Here is a 22887-nt window from a genome sequence, read left to right as displayed (position 1 = left end):
ATGGACATGGCACTCTGAATGTTTTTGAGTGAATTCATTAATTTTTATCAACTGTGATTCCAGTGTTTTCCTGGTCTACATAATTGTAGTGAAGCTGGCTAGATGATGATGATGATGATGATGATGATGATGATTTGAGACAGAGTCTCACTCTGTCCCTCAGGCTGGAGTGCAATGGTGCCATCTCGGCTCACTGCAACCTCCGCCTCCTGGTTTCAAGTGATTCTCCTGCCTCAGCCTCCTGAGTACCTAGGATTACAGTTGCCTGCCACCATGCCCAGCTAATTTTTGTATTTTTAGTAGAGACAGGTTTCACCATGTTGGTCAGGCTGGTCTTGAACTCCTGACCTCAGGTGATCCACCCACCTCAGCAAAGTGCTGGAATTACAGGCATGAGCCACCGCTCCCGGCCACCAGATTTTTATGAGGGACTCCCAGTGGTATAAAGTGCTTAGTAAAGATGGTGAGTTTAAAACATTTGTATTGATGCTACCTAAACCTCTTGGTGGAGGGACCTAATGAGCCGGTTCTCTGGTGTGAGGGCAAAAGAAAAACAGACCTTTAGTGTACTTTTCCTAAGTTATGCATCAGCAAATTAATGAGGACAGAGGGGAGCATGTGCAGAAACTGCTGCTCTAGTCCAGACACATCCTGAATGCCTCCCTCTAACTTGAAATGAACTGTGTGAAACTAGATTTCTGAACCACAAGGCAGGTGGAAAGTCTTTTCTAAAGTCAGATGTAGAGGAGAATCTTCACCTTGAGTCCCCTTCAGGCCACTGAATATACCCACTCTGATTTGATGGGTATGTTATACAGAGAAATCATAGAATTTTTGCAATTATGGTAGAAGAGTAGTCAGGAAAGTATATGGAATTAAGATACAGCGATATATTTTCTTTACAAAAGTTTTTTTTTGCACAATAGCTTAACATAAACACCATCTTGGCCAGGCATGGTGGCTCACACCTGTAACCCCAGCACTTTGGGAGGCTGAGGTGGGCGGATCACCTGAGGTCACAGGAGTTCGAGACCAGCCTGGAGGGGAGGTTGGAGTGTAGTGGCACAATCTCAGCTCACTGCAACTTCCACTTCCCGGGTTCAAGCCATTCTCATGCCTCAGCCTCCCGATAGCTAGGATCACAGGCGCCCGCCACCATGACCTGCTGATTTTTGTATTTTTAGTAGAGATGAGGTTTCACCATGTTGGCCAGGCTGGTCTCAAACTCCTGACCTCCAGTGATCCTCCCACCTTGGCCTCCCAAGGTGCTGGGATTACAGGCATGAGCCACCATTCTGGCCCTACAACTTTGGATTTGATTCCTGCTCATATGCAGAGTTTCTAACTGCTTAAATGTCTGCAACACTTAGCTGCAAGGAAGGAAGCTTAACACAAAGTCCTCCAGGGAGCAAAAAACTGCACCACCACGCCCAGCTAATTTTTTTGTATTTATAGTAGGGACAGGGTTTCACTATGTTGGCCAGGCTGGTGTTGAATTCCTGACCTCGGGTGATCCACCCACCTTGGCTCCCAAAGTTCTGGGATTACAGGTCTGAGCCACCCCGCCCAGCAACAAGGCTAATTTGAGGGTCACTTCTTTGATGCCTTTTCTTGCCCATGCTATAGGTCAGAACTAGGACAAGCAGAGGAGGTCATATATAAGCTACATAAGTCTCTTGGCCTCTTTGTACCTTAGCTTCCCCATTTGAGAAAAATGAATGGATCTTAAGACACGCTTTTCAGAGTTGATAATGGGCTTATACCCAGCTACCCAATAATTGTATGAGTTTTTGTACATAAATAGTTGTTTACATGTATTCATCTTCTATTTCACTTACAACTTATGTAAAAACTGCATTCCGTGCCAGGCCTGAAATGTTCCAAAGCTGAGTTCTGTAATTACATTGCAACTAAGATTTCTAAAAAAAAAAGACACAAGCCAAAGAAAAAAATAATTATTTCAGAACATTTATCATTTGCCATGATTCTAATTCATATAGGATGGAACATAACCTCAATCCTTTCTCTACGCACTAAGGAAATCTCACTGTGGAAGATACTGGCTTATGATTTATACTTTAACACTGCACATGTGGTGCATTAGATACAAAACAGTGAATGCTCAGTAAATACCTGTGTTAAGTGATCTTTATTTCTCTAGAACAGGATTTCACAACTTCAGTGCCATCAACATTTTGGACTATATAACTCTTTGCCATGGGGGTTTGTCTTATACCTTGAAGGATGTTTAGCAGCATCTCTGGCCTTTGCCCACCAGATGCCAGGAGCACACCTACAGTTTTGTCAACCAAAACTGTCTCCGGACATTACCAAATGCCACATGAGTGCAAAATCACACCACCTGAGAACCACTGCTCTCTGATGATTCACTAAGATCTGTGTAATAATTCTCACAATAATCCTTGCTAGAGACAAAAAGGATTTGCTGTATAATTTTAGTAGCTTTCTACTGGTAAAATTTTAATCATATTTCAAGAATAGCAAAAAGGTTTATAATTAACTTTTATAAAAATTCCAAATGTAATCAAGTTATATTTGTAACTTACATAAACTTCAAAAATGGTAGTGGTTCAAATGTATGTCTTTCAATAGACTGTATTTTATTGCAGGATAAATCTCTAGGAAAAGGAAAACGAAAATATTGCCTTGATTAGTTATTAAATATCGATTGGTATGAATAACAGCAAAAGTTTAGAATAATACTGAATACCTATTTTTCATCTCAACTCTAAACGTTTGGACTTGTATTTGAACTTTCCAGAGCCCCTAACCCTGCCCATACCTCTCCTAGAGTCTCACCTTCATGGTTTTAATAAATATACAACATAATAGACTTTGGAAATAATTTTTCCTGAGAGCAGTAGACTTGATTAGATGCCCTTTTGTAGTGTCATCAAATCTTAGATTATGAGCTCAAAGATTTTATCTCTATATACACAATTTCTAATATTAAAAAAAATAGTCGGGCCGGGTGCGGTGGCTCAGGCCTATAATCCAGCATTTTCGGAGGCCGAGGCTGGCAGATCCTGAGGTCAGGATACCGAGACCATCCTGGCTAACACGGTGAAACCCCGTCTCTACAAAAAAAATAAAAAATTAGCCGGGCCTAGTGGCACGTGCCTGTAGTCCTAGCTGCTCAGGAGGCTGAGGCAAGAGAATGGCATGAACCCAGGAGGCGGACCTTGCAGTGAGCCAAGATTGCACCACTGCACTCCAGCCTGGGCGACAGAGCGAGATTCCGTCTCAAACAAACAAACAAACAAACAAACAAGTCTCACATTTCTACACCTTCTTAGTTTAGGTCTGTTTTCCTAAGCCAGTTCAATATCAGAAGAAATAAAAGACATCCTTTCACATCATTTGAAAGGAAGCTACCCCTTTACCTAATACATAACTTTGAACTAATTCAAATCATATTAATAGAATTAATTTCTATCATATTAATAGAAATTCATTTTTGGTTTTGTATTGCTTTAATATTTCATAAAAAAAATTTCTTCAGTTATACAGTGATGGAGTTTGTCCCTCCCTCTTTACCTGGATGGTGTAACATTGTCTGGCTGATGTCTCCATCTCTAGTCTCTCCCTTCCTAAACTATCCTGCACACAGTCATCATATAAACTCTCCAGAAGTGGCTTGCAAAGACCAGCATCTCCTGGGAAATTACTGAAGATGCAAATTCTTGGTCCCACTCTAGACCAACTGAATCAGTTAACTACGAGGGTGGAGTCCAGAACTGAGTTCTAACGTGCCCTCTCAACGACTGTGATGCAGATCTACCTTACAGCGCTGCTGTGGTAATACGGTTCCCCATGTCGGCTCCTCAGCTTGGCATTGAAAGCCCTAGAAGATCTGGCTCCATTTTCCTACTCTCCCTTCTTGTACTCTACGGGTACTCACGGCATTCCTTGAATACTTTCCTGTGTTTTGCCCTCCCATTTTCCTTTTGCAAGTTTAGAGTATTTTCCCCAAGATGTCCGTCTGCTGTTACACAATGGCCCTTCAAAGTCCTATTCAAATGGCATTGTTCTAGTAACATCCTCCTGGGTCCAAATTGAAGGCATTTTTTCCTCTTCTATGTTCCAGAAACAATTTATCCCTCCTAGTGCCTACATCCATTTCTTCTTAATGTAGTTATTTTTTATCCCATTTCTTCTGAGCATAAACTCCCTGAAAGCATGGACTAGGTCTTGCTCACCTGCATTGCCCACCATGTTTAAAACTGACACATGGAAATAAAGCAAACTCAAATATTTGTAAAATAAATGAATAGCTGGGGGAGTGAGTAGAAGGAAAATAACTATTTTAAAGGAAATGTTTTATTATTTCATGGTCTCTGTAGCACTTTGGCATCCACCTGAGGGTCTTTACACCCACTTTCCTTAAGCCTTCTATATTTGAAAGAATCTGTTTGCAAAAGAGCATCACTAATGAGCTTAATAAGGATTAATGACATACACACCTCCATGGACAAAGGGTAAGAATCAAGCTTTCATAGCAATGAACATAGTATCTTCTTGTCTCTAAACAGACAGAAATACAGGGATCCCTTTCCGGTAACAGGGCTGGGGCGATCGTTATTTTGTAATCAGTGAAGAGTTAGGGGCATTTCTGATGTGCTTCTTAGTGTAAACATTTCTAGCTCTACCAGTTAACCATCATTTTAAACATCTGTTTTAATATAACAATTCCTGAAATGAAATCCTTAATACCAGTCTATTCTCTTGGTAGCTTAATATTCTTGATAATATTATTGATATAATTCAGCTATTTTTAATATTTAAATGTTAATTTAATTCCGATTAAATTACCAAAAAATTCTGGATTAATGATGTTCAAATGAATGCAGGTGGTCTCCATTTTCTTCTCCTTTAGGCAACCATCTGAAGTTAACTTTAGTTCCTTTCATCCTACTAAACCAACTTTTTGAAATTTTTTTTGGTGAAGGTCAGACAGTAAATATTTTAGGTTTTGTGGGCCACATATGATCTCTCGCATATTTCTTTGTTTCTTTTCTTTTTCTTTCACAGTCCCTTTAAAAATGCAAAAACCATTCTTAACTTAATGGGCTATTTAAAAATAGACCACAGATTACATTGGATCTATTGGTTGTAGACTGAATAGAAAAAGAATGATATGTGAACCCTTATAAAACAAGGTTCATATGGGTGTCAGTCACTGCTCAGATTTTCTTACCATGTGAAATTTTTTTGTCTGTATTTTGTCTATATAACTTAAAAACTGAAAATGCACAGGAGGCAGCTAATGCTAGAGATGGGCTGAGACCCTATACAAACTTACAGAATTGCAGAATTTTATTGCTCGAAGAAATCTGAGAAATTATCTAATTTGAACCCCTTATTCATTTTACAGATAATATGACTAAAAACTCATAAATATAATTAACTAACTTACAAATACTGGAGGGATAGCAGGCCTTCAAATGAATCCTTGTGTAATTCAGTCAAGGTATTTTCTCTGAGAATTCTGGAAAATGAAGAAGTTATTTTTAGATTAAAATGCAAACTACAACTATTTGCTACACAGAAGCATCTCCTGCATGTGGAGGAAAGCTGGGTCATGGTCACTTCAAGATGGTGGGATCTGCTCTGCTTTCATTCAAACCTTTTCTTATATTTTCCTTTTTGTGTCCATCTCTCTCCACCACCACCACAAACACACACACACACACACACACACACACACACACACACTCAAGCACACCCCTTGAAGAGTGGGTTTCTTCCCACCAAATTCTATTATTTCATGCCTCCTCTCTAGATCACAAAATCCCTTTTAGAATCCAACTCTGGGTGGCACCAAGATCAGCAGAACCTCCATTTCCTCCTCTCTTTTCCCAAACCTAATTATGAAAGCCCCACATGGAACCATATCACGGCTGCAAGTGAAGCCATTCAACCTTTTTCCCCCCATCAAAAAAATTGGAGAACTATAATGTGCATAAAGTGCACATAACATAAATGTTGTTTATATTTAATTTAATTTAATTTTTGAGACAGGGTCTCACTCTGTTCCCAGACTGGTCTCAAACTCCTGGCTCAAGTGATCCTCCTGTGTCTGCTTCCCAAAGTGCTGTGACTGCAGACATGAGCCACCTCACCTGGCCAAATATTCAGTTTAATAATTATGAAGCAGATACCCATGTAAACATCGTTACAAAAGATCATTGCTAGCATGCCAGAAGCCCCAGTGTGCCCCTTTCCAATCATATCCCTCTCTCTAACCCTAATAGGTAACCACTATCCTGACCTTTGTAATAATTTTCTTGTTTTTAAAATGTAGTTCTGGCCTGGCGTGGTGGCTCATGCCTGTAATCCCAGCACTCCGGAAAGCCAAGGTGGGTGAATCACCCACGGTCATGAGTTTGAGACCAGCCTGACCAACATGGTGAAACCCTGTCTCTACTAAAAATATAAAAATTAGCTGGGTGTGATGGAGGGCACCTGTAATTCCAGCTACCCAGGAGGGTGAGGCAGGAGAATCGCTTGAACCCGGGAGGTGGAGGTTGCAGTGAGCCAAGATCGCACCATTGCACTCCAGCCTGGGCAACAAGAACAAAATTCCATCTGAAAAAATAAATAAAGCAATTCTCCTGCCTCAGCTTCCCAAGTAGATGGGATTACAGGCACCCACCACCATGCCTGGCTATTTTTTGTATTTTTAGTAGAGACGGGGTTTCGCCCTATCGGCCAGGCTGGTCTCAAACTCCTGACCTCAGGTGATCCGCCTACCTCCCAAGGTGCTGGGATTAAAGGCGTGAGCCACCGCGCCTAGCATATGTTTATTTTTAATTTAGAACTCATCGTGGCTTGTCTATATACATTGAAATAATGATGTGACACACAAACTGTTGTGAAAAATCTCAGTTACTTTGAATGTAAGCATTTTTTTCAAAATCACTTATGTGTCTAAACCAATTCCTTCTATAAATCAGTAAGAAAATGATAAAACAATTCAACAGGAAAATGAACAAAGGCCAGAAAACTCAGAGAAGAAACACAAATGTTCAATAAACATATAAAGATATTAAATTAAATTCATGAGTAATCAGAAAAATTCACATTTAGATGGAATCCCTTTTATTCATCCATAACTTCAGCAAAAAGTTGGAGAATACCCAGCGGTGAAAAGGTGTCGGGAAATGAATGCTGTCATATTCTGCTGACAATAGAGTAAGTTGGCACAAAATTTTTGAAGGCAATTAAAATTTTATATCTACATAGTCTTCACCCCAAGAATTCCATTTCCAGATATCTATGCTACAGGAATACTTGCACATGTTCACAAAGAAGCATGTACAGGGATTTCATTGCAGCAATGCATGTAACAAGTAAACTAAGCATAATCTAAACATTCATCAATGGGGGAATTATTAAATAAACCATGATGCATCCATACTACGGATTATGCAGGAGTTTAAATGAATGGGGTGACCCTCTAAGTACTGGGAAGGAAAGAAATCTAAGGCATATCATGAAGTGAAAGAATCAAGTTGCAAGATGTTACCCTTTATGTGAAGAAAAAATTTTAAAACCACAAATCCATTTTGCTTTATGTAAATATGTATGTAGGTAAATGAGGAAAAGTCTGGAAGCATGTATACTAAATGCAGAGTAGCATTACTTCAGGGATGAGGGAGTAGGGCACAAGGAGAGTTTTTGTTGTATCTGTTATTGCATTTTTATACATTAAAAATGGAATCATGGGCTGCGGGTGGTGGCTCATGCCTGTAATAGGAACACCTTAAGAGGCCAAGGTGGGAGGATCACTTGAGCCCAGGAGTTCAAGACCAGCCTAAGCAGCATAGGAAGACCCTGTCTCTACAAAAAATACAAAATTAGGTGGGTGTGGTGGCATGCACCTGCGGTCCCAGCTACTGGGGAGGCTGAGGTGAGAGGATCACTTGGGCCTGGGAGGTGAAGGCTGTAGTGAGCTGTGATTGTGCCACTGCACTGCAGCCCAGAGGACAAAGTAAGACCCTGTCTCTGAAAAAAAAAAAAAAAAAAAAAAAAAAAAAAGAGAACAAAAAGGAATATAACCATGTACTATTTGTATGATAAAAAATAAATTTAAATTGCCTCTTATTTTAAAGAGAGCCTACCAAATTTAATTTTAAAATAACCATACGATTGCAATCAACAGTGGTTGATTTGGGGCATGGAGGAGAAATATCTTTCCTCAGAGGTACCGACCTCAAAATTCTGGACCAAGAAGGATCTTACAATGCAGTTAGCTTTTTGTCATATTTGGAGAGAATATACTCACAGTTTCTCGGTCCAACTGTATGCTTTCCATACATTTACATCAATGTAAGAAATATAGTTTCCTTGGAAATTTCTGTGAAGAAACACAGTTTATATCCTTGAATAGGTATGAAAACAATGAACACGATAAGTAAAAGAATCATTGCAACCTTGTTGGGGATATTCAGAAACAGAAAATAACACCTGCTTTCTCATTTCCAGAGCTATCAGCTTCCCAGTTTGCACAATTCATCAAGAAATTATGCGGGGTCACTGGCACAAATGATGAGGCATCTCCTGGAAGCTTAACTTCTTATCCATCCCATCTCTTGGACAGATGATGCCAGTTAATTACTTTGAATGTTAAGTATTTTATCTAAAAGCACTTATGTGTCTAAACAGACTTCTACACATCAGTACCAAAATGGTAAATAATTCCACAGAAATATGGGCAAAAGCTTATCATTATCAACAAATGAGAAGAAAGAAACCCTATGCCAGGTAACACCAAAGCTTTGGCCCAGTGCCCTCGGTTGAAACATCCTAGGCTTTTTCTTTCCACTCCTATTACAACTGATCTGATTTGGCCCCTTCACACTTCACTCCTAGATTTTGCTAGACCTTTCTATTTTGTCTCCCTGAATTAAGCTTTTCCTTTTGGACACTTTACATATGGATTCTAAAACAATCCTCTGCATGTCTACACTTGCACATAATGCAAAAAACAAAATAAAATAATCTTCCTGTTTTGATCATGTAATCTCTCTTGCTTGGAAACTTTCAATGGCTTTCCATACCTCATTGTGTAACTTTCAAACTCCTATAGCTGATAATCAAGGTTGTACAGAATCGTATCTTCATTGCTCCCTCACCTAATTCTTTGTAGCCACATTGGTCTACTAAATTCCAACCATACCTGTAGCCATGCGTTTGCCTAGACTGTACTCCCATTTTTCTTCTGTTTAACAAATTATAGCTACTCTTTAAGACCCAAGTAAAGTTTTAGCTTACCCATGTAGCATCTCCACACCTCAAGGATCACAGATTCTGGCAAATTCTAGCACCAATGGTCTGCATTATCTTTTAGTACTTAATTATATATACCTCCCTTTTTATGCCTATTCTCTTTCTTCCCTCCTATCATTTTTTTTTTTTTTTTTTTTGAGATGGAGTCTTGCTCTGTCGCCCAGGCTGGAGTGCAGTGGTGCAATCTCGGCTCACTGCAAGCTCTGCCTCCCAGGTTCACGCCATTCTCCTGCCTCAGCCTCCCGAGTAGCTGGGACTCCAGGCACCCACCACCATGCCTGGCTAATTTTTTTCTGTATTTTTAGTAGAGATGGGGTTTCACCATGTTAGCCAGGATGGTCTTGATCTCCTGACCTCGTGATCCACCCGCCTCGGCCTCCCAAAGTGCTGGGATTACAGGCGTGAGCCACCACACCCAGCCTCTTCCCTCCTATCATTTTCGTGTTCTGGAGACAGTAGCATACTTGGCCCTGGGTGTGACATAAAACTAGTTCTACATATAGAAAGCTAGGGACAAAGATGAGTTCTGGACAAAACTAAAGGACTGAATAATCATGTGAACAGCCATCTCTCCTACATATGCTAAGCACTGATGAAGTGTTTCATATATTCACTCACCTAAATTTCACAACAATCCTATGAAATGCTAACTAGCATGATCCTCAGTTTAAAGGTGAGGAAATTGAGTCACAGGCAGAATCACTTGCTCTGGGTCACCAAGCTAATAAATAGATCTGGGTTCAAACCCAGGCAGCCTGGCTCCGGAATCAACTCTTAACCACTTAGAGCATCATCACTGAGATCGGGAGAGGGACAGGCTGCTGTAAAGAGGGTGAAGCGAAAATGGGAGGAGAGCAGCGGTTAAGCAATGATGTGATGGGGCTAAATAAAAATGGATACGAAAACGAGCTAAAGACCAGAGTAAAAGGAAAAGACTGGAGAAGGGGCCTAACATTAAAAGAGAATGAGGAGAAGGGAGAGTTGACAAGCAAAGGTGAAAGCAGAAAGTCAGTTGTCCATATGGCTTGGGGAGATAAAGAAGGCCCAGGAAGGCCTCCAGGAAAAGGCTGCCATGTCAGGCAGGACACAGAGGACAATTGAGGAAAAGTGATTCTTACAAGATGGTGAAGGTGCCATTGTGGGTGTTGGGCTCTGGCACAGGCACTTGGCGGAGCCTCTGCTCTGGGTTGAGATCAATACATGACAACATCTCATCTCCGCAGGTACAGAGCTCACATATGTTGGTGCTTGTGGAGGCCTTGTGTTCCTCTGGTGCAGCTAAAGCCTTATCTTGGATGTAACTTTCAGACTGCACCAGTGAATCCTGAGTAGGTTCTAGCTCAGTAGGTGGACCTGTGACTTCAGTCAGTTTTTGATGCAGAGTCTGAAGCTGATCTGGATGAGGAGCTGTAGTCTTCTCCAGGGCTGTAGAATGTCCAATCTCTGTAGTGGGCTCTGGAGTTATGGCAAGCCCTAGGTCTGGAGGCTGAGTTGAGGTCTCCTCCGTGGTTGGAGACGGTTTAACCTCTGTAGTAGGTTTTGTAGTTATGGTAAGCTCCAGGTCCAGAGGTTGAACGGTGGCTTGAGTCAGGTGTGAATGCTGAGCCTGACCCTTGTCTGAAGGTGGAAGTGTCACCTCAGGGTGTCCTGGAGGAGGAGCTGTAGTCATCAGGGCTGTAGAAGGTTCAACTTCTGTCATGGATTTTGGAGTGATGGTAAACCCCAGGTCCAAAGGTTGAACTGTGGCTCGAGTCAGGTGTGAATGCTGAGTCTGAACCTGGTCTGGATGTGGAAGTGTCACCTCAGGATGCTTTGGAGAAACTATAGTCCTCTTCGGGGGTGTAGAATGTCCAACCTCCGTAGTGGGTTCTGGAGTGATGGTAAGTCCCAGGTCCAAAAGTTGAACTGTAACGCTGGGTGACACTGGATGCTGAGCTTGATCCTGACCTGGTGTTGGATTTGTTACCCCTTGATATACTCGAAGTTGGGGTACAACTTTCTTAGGAGGCTGAGTTGGGGTCTCCTTCATGGTTGGAGAAAGTTCAACCTCTGTCATGGATTCTGGAGTGATGGTAAACCCCAGATCCAAAGGTTGAACTGTGGCTTGAGTCAGGTGTGAATGCTCTGGAGGTTGAGCTACAACTACATTAGGGAACTCTGGAGTCTGAGCTGGGGCCTCCTGATGGGTTAGGGAAGACTCACCCTCCTCAGCGGTCTGTGGATGCTCAGCTGCAGCCTCCTGCTGGGTTGGAGAGGGGTTCTCATTATTAATAGGTTCCGGAGATTGAAATGAAGTCTCCTGTTGAACTGCTAAAGGTCCAGCTTCTTCCGATGACTCTGGAAGCAGAGGTGGGCCCCCGTGCTGGATGGCGGGAGGTTCTACATCATTACCTGACCCTGAGAGCTGAGCTGTAGCCTCCTGGTGGACTAGAGAAGTTCCCACCTCTGCACTAGGCTCTGCTGCTATGGTGAGCTGCACGTCTGGAGGCTTCACAGAGACATTGGGTGAATCTAAATGATGAGTTTGATGGTGACCTGGAGGTGAAACTGTGACTTCATGATGTTCTGGAGGCTGACCTGGGGTCTCCTGCTGGGTCGGAGAAGATTCGACCTCCCCAGAAGACTCAGAAGGCTGAACTGGCTGCTGCTGCTCACTGATGGAAAGTTCACGCTCCATAGGAGGAACTGGAGGCTCAATTGGGGCCTCCTGTTGGGTTGCAGAAGGTTCCACCTCCTCTGGAAACCGAATTGGGGCCTCCTGCTGGGCTTGGGAAGATTCTGTCTCATTGGTAGGCTCTGAAGTTATGGTAACCTCCACATCTGCAGGTTTAACTGTAATGTTGGGCGAGTGATAATGAGCTTGATCCTCACCTGGAGGTTGAACGGTCACCTCATGATTTGGTAGAGTTAGACTCTCCATAGAGGACTCTGGAGGCAGAGCTGGGGCCTCCTGCTGCATTGAAGAAGGTTCTTCCTCCTCAGGGAGCTGTGGAAGCTGTGCTGGGGCTTCTTGCTGGAGTGAAGAGGACTGGATGTCTTCAAGGGTCTCTGGATTTTCAGTTTCAGGCTCTAGATGGAATTGAGAAGGTCCAACTTGCTCAGAGGGCCCTGGAGGCTCATCTGACTTCACCCGGAGTTCTGGAGGCAGGCTACCCGGATACGGTGTATCCGTGCTGGAATATTCATGCTGCAAGTTCTGTTTCTGACTCTGAGGTGTGGATAATTGGCGTATAATTCCAATAATCTCAGCAAGGCTCCAACGCCGAGCTGGATCTTTCTTCAGCTTCTTGGGCGAAACAGGGAGCCTTTCCTGTGGACTCAGCTTGTCCTTTAAATCCTGCTGTGAAGCCAAGAACTGCTCTGGCTCCAGGGGCAGCTCTCCAGCTGAATCCCAGGTGTCCAGGAATGGAACCAAATTTTCAGTCGATTCCTGGGGTGGGGCTGGCATCTCTGAGGAAGCAGAGGGCCCCAGGTGATCGAAGTCCCACGGGTCTGCCGGGAGAGTAGGCACATGGGGAGATTCCCGTGGGAAATGGGAGGAGTGGGAAGACCAGGGCTCAGGCGGCCCCAGGGGGTTAGAGGTCAGCTGGAGCGGGTCCTTGACCCACTCCAGAGGCTGAGCCTCCTTGACAAGTAGCCACAATAGTTGCCACAAAAGGAGGGGCCATGGGCCCCAGAAACGCAGCCGGGACATGACACACGCTAGTGCCGGGCACTGAGCGGAAGTCATTCTGGCAGCTCCGAGACGCTCGTGCCCCTTATAAGCGTGAGTCCCGCCCTGTCTTTATGACACCTTTATTTATGCCACAGATCTGCTCTATGTCACCAGGGCACTCTTATGTCACAATCCCGCCCAAGCACGCCTTCCCATCCTGCCCTGCCGGAACACCCCTCTCCTCCCCTTAGTGAGGAAGGACTTGGGCCTCAGACCCTGGTGGTCCCAGGACTCCAGCGCCTGCTGTGGTGGGGTAGGGAGGGGTAGGGTGGGGTGGGGGCGCGGCAGAGCTTCCCAAGGAAGTCACCGGACCTCGCCTCAGGATATTCAGAAGTGCTAGTTCAGTTCTGGCAGCCTTCCTCCTTTAAGGTGAAATCCGAGAACACTCTTCCTTCCAGGGAGAGCAACTGACCTGCAAAATGGGCACCAGGATGCACATTACAGTCATTTATTCCAAAGTGTTGCCATTTTCGCTAAACTGTCACATGTTTGATAATTAATTCACCACCCTATTAGGTAGGGGCTGCCAGGGAATAAGCGAGGACTCCAAATTTTCTGTAGGAGGGGTGTTGGGAGTTGGCAATTTGGTCTGGGAGAGAAGGTTTTAATCCGAGTGAAGAGCCCTTTGCACTAGCCTGTGAGGAGGCTGAACTGTCATCCTGCCTTGACTCAACACAGCCATTACCCTAGAAGTTACAGCACTTCTAGGGTCACCTGTGTTCAGAGATCTACCCTGTGTGCACACATGGAGAAGAGGCTTAGGTTGTTAAAGTCAGCATGTTAAATAATTTCCTGAAATGTGACTGTAACTAGAACCCAGCTGACTTCCCCCCACAGCCGTTCTTACCTATTTTATTACTGTCTGGCATAATTACCAGCATGTAAACTCCAAGAAGGTGCTTCATCTTCTTCCAGTGCCTGGCATAGGCATAGGGTGCATAGTGATGGCTTTAAAATTGAAGGGGGGCCGGGTGTGGTGGCTCACACCCATAATCCCAGAACTTTGGGAGGCCGAGGTGGGGGGATCACTGAGGTCAGAAGTTCGAGACCAGCCTGACCAACATGGTGAAACTCCGTCTCTACTAAAAATACAAAATTAGCCAGGTGTGGTGGTGCATACCTGCAATCCCAGCTACTCAGGAGGCCAAAGCAGGAGAATCGCTTGAACCTGGCAGGCAGAGGTTGCAGTGAGCCAAGATCGCAACATTGCACTTCAGCCTGGGCAACAAGAGAGAAACTCCATCTCAAAAAAATAAAATAAAATAAAATGGAAGAGATTCCAAGATTCACCTCATTTAGGGATGGAGCTATTGTTATAATCAGATTTCTGAAATGAGTGCTGACTTCCTCTCACATTTCACAGGAAGCTAGACTTCTTAAAGCTTGAAGTCTCCTTGGTGGGTTTTATTTAAATTGAATTAAAATAATTATTTTACAGGGAAAAATTTCAAAACACTTTGCAACTTTGGGGTAAAAGTTAAATAAAACACTGTAGCCCCAAGTTAAGTTCCCACTGAAATGATACTTTTGCTCCTTTTTTTAAAAAAAATTCCATAAATAGTAAATAATGACTGTTTTGAGATTAATTTAGAAACAATCCCTATTTAAGAGCTTTCATATGCAGTCATGCATTGCTTGCCACGTGAGGAGCTTGAGAAATGTGTCACTAGGTGATTTCACCATTGTGCTAACATCATAGCGTATACTTACACAAACCTAGGTGGTGTAGCCACCATACCTAGGGTACACGGTATGGCTTAGGACTCCTAGGCTACAAACCTGTAATGTATGTTACTGTACTGAATACTAAAGGCAACTGTCACAGAATGGCAGGTATTTGTGTATGTAAACATGGAAAATATATAGTTAAAATACTGTGTAAAAGATAAAAATGGGGCCTGGGCGCAGTGGCTCATGCCTGTAATCCCAGCACTTTGGGACGCCAAGGTGGGTGGATCACTTGAGCTCAGGAGTTCAAGACCAGCCTGGCCAACATGGTGAAACCCCATCTCTACTAAAAATACAAAAATTAGCTGAGTGTGGTGACGCGTGTCTATAATCCCAGCTACTCAGGAGGCTGAGGTAGGAGAATCACTTGAACCTGGGAGGTGGAGGTTGCAATGAGCTGGGATCATACCACTGCACTCCAGCCTGGACAAAAGAGTGAGACTCCATCTCAAAAAAAAAAAAAAAAAAAAAAAAAGATAAAAATGGTATACCTATATAGGGATAGCTCCATTATACGCTTACGGAACCACCATCATATATGTGGTCTACTGTTGACCCAAACTTCATTTTGCAGCACATGATTGTAAATGATTGACAGAAAGATCTTCAGCAAAATATTCCACCCAAGATATGTGGGAGATATTGAGATCCAAGCAATAAGCCATATTTGAAAGGCATTATAGTTTTCAAAAGCTGTAGCGCAATCATTCTTAAGGCCAGTTACCTTCTCCCCATATCTCTGGGATCCTGTTTGAAGGGAGTTCTAACAAGGCCTGTGTTCGAGCAGCCCAGCATCCCTTACTCCTGGAGCGGGGGGAAGACTAACCCCTCTCCTGTGTCCACAACTGTAGTAATACAATCCTCGGTTCTGCTCTCCAAACTTCAAATAAGGGGTCAGAGCCAAGGGTCAAGACTTTAGGAAAAGCCCCGGAAATACCCTGCACTCAAAAAGCAGTTTCAGAGTTTCACATTTTCCTGAGAATTAAACAAATTATCCTCCAAATTCTGCTGCTTGTTTTGAATTATGGTTATACTGGCAATGTTATCCAACCCTTGAGTTGTTTTTTTTTTTTTTTTCCTCGAGAGAGTGTCTTGCTCTGTCACCCAGGCTGGAATGCAGTGGCATGATCTCGGCTCACTGCAACCTCCGCCTCCTGGGTTCAAGTGGTTTTCATGCCTCAGTTTCCCAAGTAGCTGGGATTACAGGTGCCCACCACCACACCCAGCCAATTTTTGTATTTTTAGTAGAGACAGGGTTTCACCATATTGGCCAGGCTGGTCTTGAACTCCTGACCTCATGATCCACCCACCTCGGCCTCCCAAAGTGCTGGGATTACAGGTGTGAGCCACAGCGCCTGGCCTGTTTGTTTTTTGAGATGGAGTTTCACTCTTGTTGCCCAGGATGGAGTGCAATGGTGTGATCTTGGCTTACTGGAACCTCTGCTTCCCGGGTCCAAGCGATTCTCCTGCCTCAGCCTCCCGAGTAGCTGGGATTACAGGCATGTGCCACCATTTGCACATGTACTCCATTTTGTTTTTAGAAGAAATAAGGAAAAAAAAAACTCACATCCATTTTACCATAATCTTAAGAAATAATGCGTTGCAAAAGGTAAAACATCCAAATTAACATCACAGCCAATAAAGGAAAATGCCTGGCAAGCAATATGAAATAGCAACTCAAAAACAAAGTAACTCTTGCAATGAAAAACATTCACTGGGCCAGGCGGCTCATGCCTGTAATCCTAGCACTTTGGGAGGCTGAGGCGGGCGGATTGCCTGAGTTCAGGAGTTCAAGAACAGCGTGGGCAACACGGTGAAACCCCATCTCTACTAAGATACAAAAAATTAGCTGGGCGTGGCAGCGTGCACCTGTAGTCCCAACTACTCAGGAGGCTGAGGCAGGAGAATTGCTTGAACCCGGGAGGTGGAGGTTGCGGTGAGCCAAGATCGTGCGTGCCATTGCACTCCACCCTGGGCAACAGAGCGAGACATTCACTGATCAAATTGTCCATCAAAATCCAATTAGAAAAGAACAACAACAACAAAAAACCAATTAGGACAATTTTTAGTTTCCTAAATCCAAAATATTTAGGGGTTATGACATCCACTGTAGAATTATCGAAACTTCATGTACTACAAGTTCTCATCTACTAACAATAATTTATCCAACCAATCTTTGATGAGCACTTGCTATGTGCAAAACACTTACAGGAGCTGCAGAGGGAATAAGCTAAATACCTATCTCTACAGAGTTAATAATCTCATATAAGGATAGGACAAGTAGACACACAGTAGGCTACAGGTGTCATTAAGAAAAACAAAATGTCAGGCCGGGCATGGTGGCTCACGCTTGTAGGCCCAGCACCTTGGGAGGCTGAGGCAGACGTATCGCCTGAGGTCGGGAGTTTGAGACCAGCCTGACCAACGTGGAGAAACCCCGTCTCTACTAAAAATACAAAATTAGCCAGGCGTGGTGGTGCATGCCTGTAATCTCAGCTACTTGGGAGGCTGAGGCAGGAGAATTGCTTGAACTTGGGAGGCAGAGGTTGCATTGAGCCAAGATCGAGATTCTACCATTGCACTCCAGCCTGGGCACCAAAAGCAAAACTCCTTCTCAAAAAAAGAAAAACAAAATGTCACAAAAGTATCAAAAGTAAACACATTTTTTTAAAGAACACCTAGCTACAAATTGTAATTTAAGTCAGCATATGCACAGCCATCAATCCTAAATATTATTTGCTAGGCCTTCAAATACGACTTAAAGTTAGCTGAACTGCCCTGCCAAAATGTCTCAGCTCTGTCTAACCAGAAAAAACTTCCTCCAGGGGTGTATGCAATCCAGTCTCCATGTTTCAATTACCGGCTCTGGGTACAAAGACCAACATGTGATTTCTTAAGGTAAAAATTATTACTATAAAAGATGTGCTAGGCCAGGCACGGTGGCTCACGCCTTTAGTCCCAGCACTTTGGGAAGCTGAGGTGGGCGGATCATGAGGTCAGGAGTTCGAGAGCAGCCTGGCCAACATGGTAAAACCCCATCTCTACTAAAAATACAAACATTAGCCAGGCGCGCTGGTGGGCGCCTGTAATCCCAGCTGCTGGGGAGCCTGAGGCAGGAGAATCACTTGAGTCCGGGAGGTGAAGGTTGCAGTGAGCCAAGATTGCGCCATTGCACTCCAGCCTAGGCGACACAGCAAGACTCCTTAAAAAAAAAAAAAAAAGCACTAAAATTAAGTTGGCAAGAATTTACATGTACTCCTTTTTACATATAAGACATAAATATCTGACATTTGATTCATTCCCTTCATTCTCCAGCCAGCCTCCCAGGGCAAGTCTGGCGAGGATTCTGACCATCGGGCAAAAGAAATTACCTTTTTTCAGTTTATGTTAGGACAACCTACGTGGGTTTACATTTGGCTTAATATAATACTACCCTACTTCTCCAATAAGTATTTAAGCATTTATTAAAAAACAGAAACTTTTCAATTTAACCACTTCTACTACCCTAGTCTCTCTGAGAAAGACATGACACACCTCACTTCAAGGAAAAAAGGGTCCTTTTTCCTCACAAATACTTCCTCATAAACTTTATTTTTAAAATGATTTTAAAACCAGATTCTAATTTAATTAATCTAGATTTGCAAAATTATAAAGGACAAGTCTTGCCGGTTGTTGCTTCGGTTATGTTAATTTCACAATTTAGTACACTGCAACTACGTATTTAATACAAAGCAGCCTTTGGGCGGGGCGGGGTGGTTAACAAAATGCATCTCAGCACCAGCCTAGAGAAACTTTTCTGTGTGTAAACAGAAGAGGGGTTACCATGGAGAAATTCATTACGGATTTCGGGAGGGCTTTTTCCTCAGAAATAGAGTGAAAAGAATAAGTCGTTGTGTAATAAATCTGATACTGACGCTGTGTGACTTAGAAATTGGGCCAAAAGTTCATCTTAGGCAATTATGCCTAGATGATCAACTACACATCTTCTGCAACAGGTGACACGAACCTGCATTTCCCAAGCAAGGCAAAGCGATCAAATGAGTCAAGACGCGCGTTCCTGCGGTCTTGTAAATTTTTGATTTAACCAAAACAATTTTGAATCAGATGAATTACCAAATTTGGTTGGGTCTTGTTTGGCTTTCTGCTTTGCTTTTTAATCAGCCATTTACCAGAAACTGTTGCACGGGCTCGTTAGCACTCGAAGAATAAAAACAAACACACAAGACCAGATAAGGTTCCCCTACTAACCCAAATGATCCGTTTCCTTAACATAATTTTAAAACCACAGCTAGGGGTGTGAAAACAGATTGTGGCACACAATCTGTCCAAATCCTTAATTCCCTTTTAAGGAACAGATATATAATAAAAATCTGAAAGGAACCACATTAGAAATGAAAAGAGGTTTGCAAAACAAGAGGCTTCTTTCATTCCAGAAAACTACCAAAACAAGGGGAAAAAATGAAAGCAATGGATATGTGTTTGCCCAAGTTTCAATCTTGCCCGGTGGAGACACCACACCGGTACAAATTCTGAGGAGGAAAAAGAGGAGGTTGGCGGGAGGCGGGAAGAGAGAGCGAGTGTGGCCTGCAAACTGCAACAATGCAGTCTCCATTTTGAACAACGCGCCTCTTTCCTCCTATAAATCTGGTTTTTTGCCACTTGATGTGCCCTCGCATTTCCCCTCTGGGGGTCGGCGGGGTTGGGGGGAGATCGGAGCAGGATGCACAGCACACGAGTGAGCAAAGGGGGAGGGCAGAGAAGGTGGGGAAGGAGTCTGCAGCAACTGGGCTGAGTGGGTACCTGGAGTGCTGCTGTAGGTACTATGGCTCCTGACGCTGCTTTCCGTGCAGTAACTGGCGTCCTCCTACACCACTTTGTTGACGGCCCTCCGGACCGCAGCCGTCCGGGCCAGGTGGCTGCCCCCGCTTCCCCCCGGCCGGGGCGCTGGTGCTGGGGTGGGGCCGGCGGCTTTCTCCGGCTACTGCTGCCCATCCTGGGCGAGCTCAGGCGCGTCTTGGGCGCCACCTCAGCCTGGCGGCGGCCCACCTGCCCCGGCTGCTACCGCGTTGCCGCGAGCGGAACCCCGGACGGGTCCGGACGTGGGCAGCGGCAGCGGCGGCGGGGCTGGGGCGCAGCGCTCCGCAGAGGGAGCCGCGGGCTGATTGGTCGGCCTGCCCCGCCGGCCCCTCATGTTGGAGCCGAGGCGGAGGGAGAAGGGAAAGCGGCCGGGAAGGGGCGGGCGCAATGGGCGCAGTGGGGGCGGCCGGCGCCGGGTGGGGAGGCCAGAAGGGCAGGGCAGGAGGGGCCCGGCCTGCGGAAGCGGTTGGAGGGAGAAGTCTCAATCCGAATGGCTGGGGCCCCACTGCGGATCGCCTTCAGCCGCCATCTTGTTTCTTCCGTTACCGGAGCGCGGTCACGTGAGCTGAGCAGCCTACGAGCCTGGGACGGGGCGAAGTGGCGCAGCGGCCGCTAGGGGGAGCGCGGGAGCATTGAGTCGGGGGCGGAGAGCCTGGGGCGGCCGGGACCGGGTGGGGAGGCCAGAGGGGCAGGGCAGGAGGGGCCCGGCCTGCGGAAGCGGTTGGAGGGAGAAGGCTCAATCCGAATGGCTGGGGCCCCACTGCGGATCACCTCCAGCCGCCATCTTGTTTCTTCCGTTAACGGAGCGCGGTCACGTGAGCTGAGCAGCCTACAAGCCTGGGACGGGGCGAGGTGGCGCAGCGGCCGCTAGGGGGAGCGCGGGAGCATTGAGTCGGGGGCGGAGAGCCTGGGGCGCCGGGGCTGGGCGCAGCGCAGCGCGGCTGGACTCCGGGCGCGGTGGCGCGGTTGAGAGAGACGCGCAGCTCGCGAAATGCCCCGCGTCTAAGGCCTTCGGAGACCATAGTCTCCGCGGACCCCTGGCTGGAGCCCAAAGCCGGCCGGATCTCCTCCCTGCGTCTCCCCTTCCGCGGCTCGGAGAGGAAGGCAGGAGAGCCCCCAAATATTCCCCTCCCGCCCCCTAGGGAAACTGAAGCTGAAAGAGCCAGCGAAAGAAAAAAAAGTCTCGGAGTGGGGCGGCCCGAGCGACCTAAGGGACGGGGCAGCGGCAGCGACCGAGGGAAATTAGTCGGGGTGGGGGAACAGGGAGACAAGCCCCCAGAATTTAGGAAACTCCTAAATTCTACTAAAAATACAAAAATTACCTGGGCATGGTGGCGGGTGCCTGTAATCCTAGCTACTGAGGAGGCTGAGGCAGAAGAATCGCTTGAACCCCTGAGGTGGAGGTTGCAGTGAGCCAAGATTGCGCCATTGTACTCCACCCTGGGCTGCAAGAGTGAGACTCCTTCTCGAAAAATAAAATAAAATAAATCAAGAAAAGTCTGGAAACCATGCCAACTGGTGAAATGAATAAAGAAATAAATGTTGTCTGGACTGAGTGGCTCACACCTCTAATCCCAGTACTTTGGAGGCCGAGGTGGGCAGATCACTTGAGGCCAGGAGTTCAAACCAGTCTGGGCAACATGGTGAAACCGTGTCTTTTCTACAATTGCAAACAAATTAGCCGGACGTGGTGGTGCATGCCTGTAATCCCAGCTACTCGGGATGCTGAAGCCCGAGAATCGCTTGAACCTGGGAGGCAGAGGTTGCAATGAACTAAGATCACGCCACTGCACTCCAGCCTGGGTGACAGAATGAGACTAGGTCTCAAAAAAAAAAAAAATTATAATTCAGTAACATAGTCAGTTACAAGATAAACATTGAACCTGCCTCCTAGGTTCAAGCGATTCTCATGACTCAGCCTCCCGAGTTGCTGAGATTACAGGCGTGTGCCACCATGCCTGGATAAGTTTTTGTACTTTTAGTGCAGACGGTGTTTCACCATGTTGGTCAGGCTGGCCTCCAACTCCTGACCTCAAGTAATCCACCCACCTCAGTCTTCCAAAGTGCTGGGATTACAAGCGTGAGCCACTGTGCCCGGCCTCAATTTGGGTTTTTATGGAAGCTTCATTACAGAGTCATTAATGATTACACCGCTGGCCGTTGGTGGTCAGCTTAACCTTCAGCCTCTCTCTCTTTCTCAGAGGTTGAAAGTGGCACTGAAAGCCCTGACCACCAGCCCCAATCCTGAGGCTCTCTAGGAAAGCCTAATCAGTCAATCATTAGCATAAAAAAAAGACTTATTTTGCAGATTCTGAGGGTTTTAGGAATTGTATGCCAGGAACCAGGGAGGAAGATCAAATACGTGTTTCACAGTCTCACAGGACCACATAGAGGAGATTGGTCATCAGTGTTTCTCAACAGAAGCGCTTTGGCCTTTTGGACAAGCCAGTTTACACACTGTAGGAAGAAGTTTAGCATCTCTGGGCCCGGATACCAAAGGCTAGTACCAGCCTCATCATTTTTACAACCAAAAAGATAACCTTGCCCGCTCCCCATACATTCCCAAACACTCTCCAGGAGGTGTCAGAACCACTTCCGGCTGAGAACCACTGGAATACATTTTGGAATATCCAAAAAATGTACTTCCATTTTTAAGAAAATAATGTGGGATTGGTGTTTTTCGTTTTTTAATTATTTGGAGGAAATTGCCAATGACAAGTGCTTGAACAAAAAATCCAAATTACAGACTAGTATATATATAGTATGATGTATCCATTCAATTCACTCAGCAAATGTTTATTTAACACTTAAGGTGTGCCATGCACTGTTTCCATTCCACATTCTGTACAGAGTGGGAAAATATTTGTAGTTTATATCCTTTATATGTAAATAAATAGGTCAGTTGCACTTCAAAGCCAACAAATAAAAGTGATCTCTAAATCTAAACCCCAAAGACAACCATTTTTAAACAACTTTAGAATATATCTTGTATATATTGTTTTAATGCATGTGTTCATATATAAACACATTTTATACAAAAACAATCTAATGTGGAAGAAAAATTATACTTTGGGAAAGAAGGAGCTGGGTGCAATGGTTCACGCCTGTAATCCCAGCACTTTGGGAGGCCAAGGGAGGTGAATCACATGGCGCCAGGAGTTCAAGACCAGCCTGGCTGACATAGTGAAACCCCATCTCTACAAAAATACAAAAATTAGCTGGGCGTGGTGGCGCACACCTGTAGTCCTGGCTACTCCGGAGACTCAGGCAAGAGA

At 44.9% G+C, this 22887-nt stretch overlaps 1 protein-coding gene across 13 annotated transcripts in view; it reads right to left on the bottom strand.

The window, feature by feature from the left end:
• The window catches only part of LOC115933002 (leucine-rich repeat-containing protein 37A3-like), a 39361-nt gene extending 19707 nt beyond the window's left edge, over positions 1–19654 (bottom strand). For 2 of the 13 annotated variants that reach the window (XM_055387840.2, XM_055387842.2), the window contains exons 1-5: positions 10431–14138; positions 8309–8380; positions 5438–5509; positions 2568–2639; positions 1839–1919 (exon numbers count right to left, since the gene is read on the bottom strand). In XM_055387840.2, the coding sequence (XP_055243815.2) occupies positions 1839–1919; positions 2568–2639; positions 5438–5509; positions 8309–8380; positions 10431–13042 (2909 nt within the window). In that variant the 5' untranslated portion in view covers positions 13043–14138. The other 11 variants (XM_055387839.2, XM_063705816.1, XM_063705815.1 and 8 more) reach the window with 10 other exon arrangements.
• Between the last annotated feature and the right edge of the window lie 3233 nt (positions 19655–22887).

This window comes from Gorilla gorilla, chromosome 4 (genome assembly GCF_029281585.2).
Source record: "Gorilla gorilla gorilla isolate KB3781 chromosome 4, NHGRI_mGorGor1-v2.1_pri, whole genome shotgun sequence".
Lineage (NCBI taxonomy): Eukaryota > Metazoa > Chordata > Mammalia > Primates > Hominidae > Gorilla > Gorilla gorilla.
This window is presented reverse-complemented; position numbering and strand designations above follow the sequence as displayed.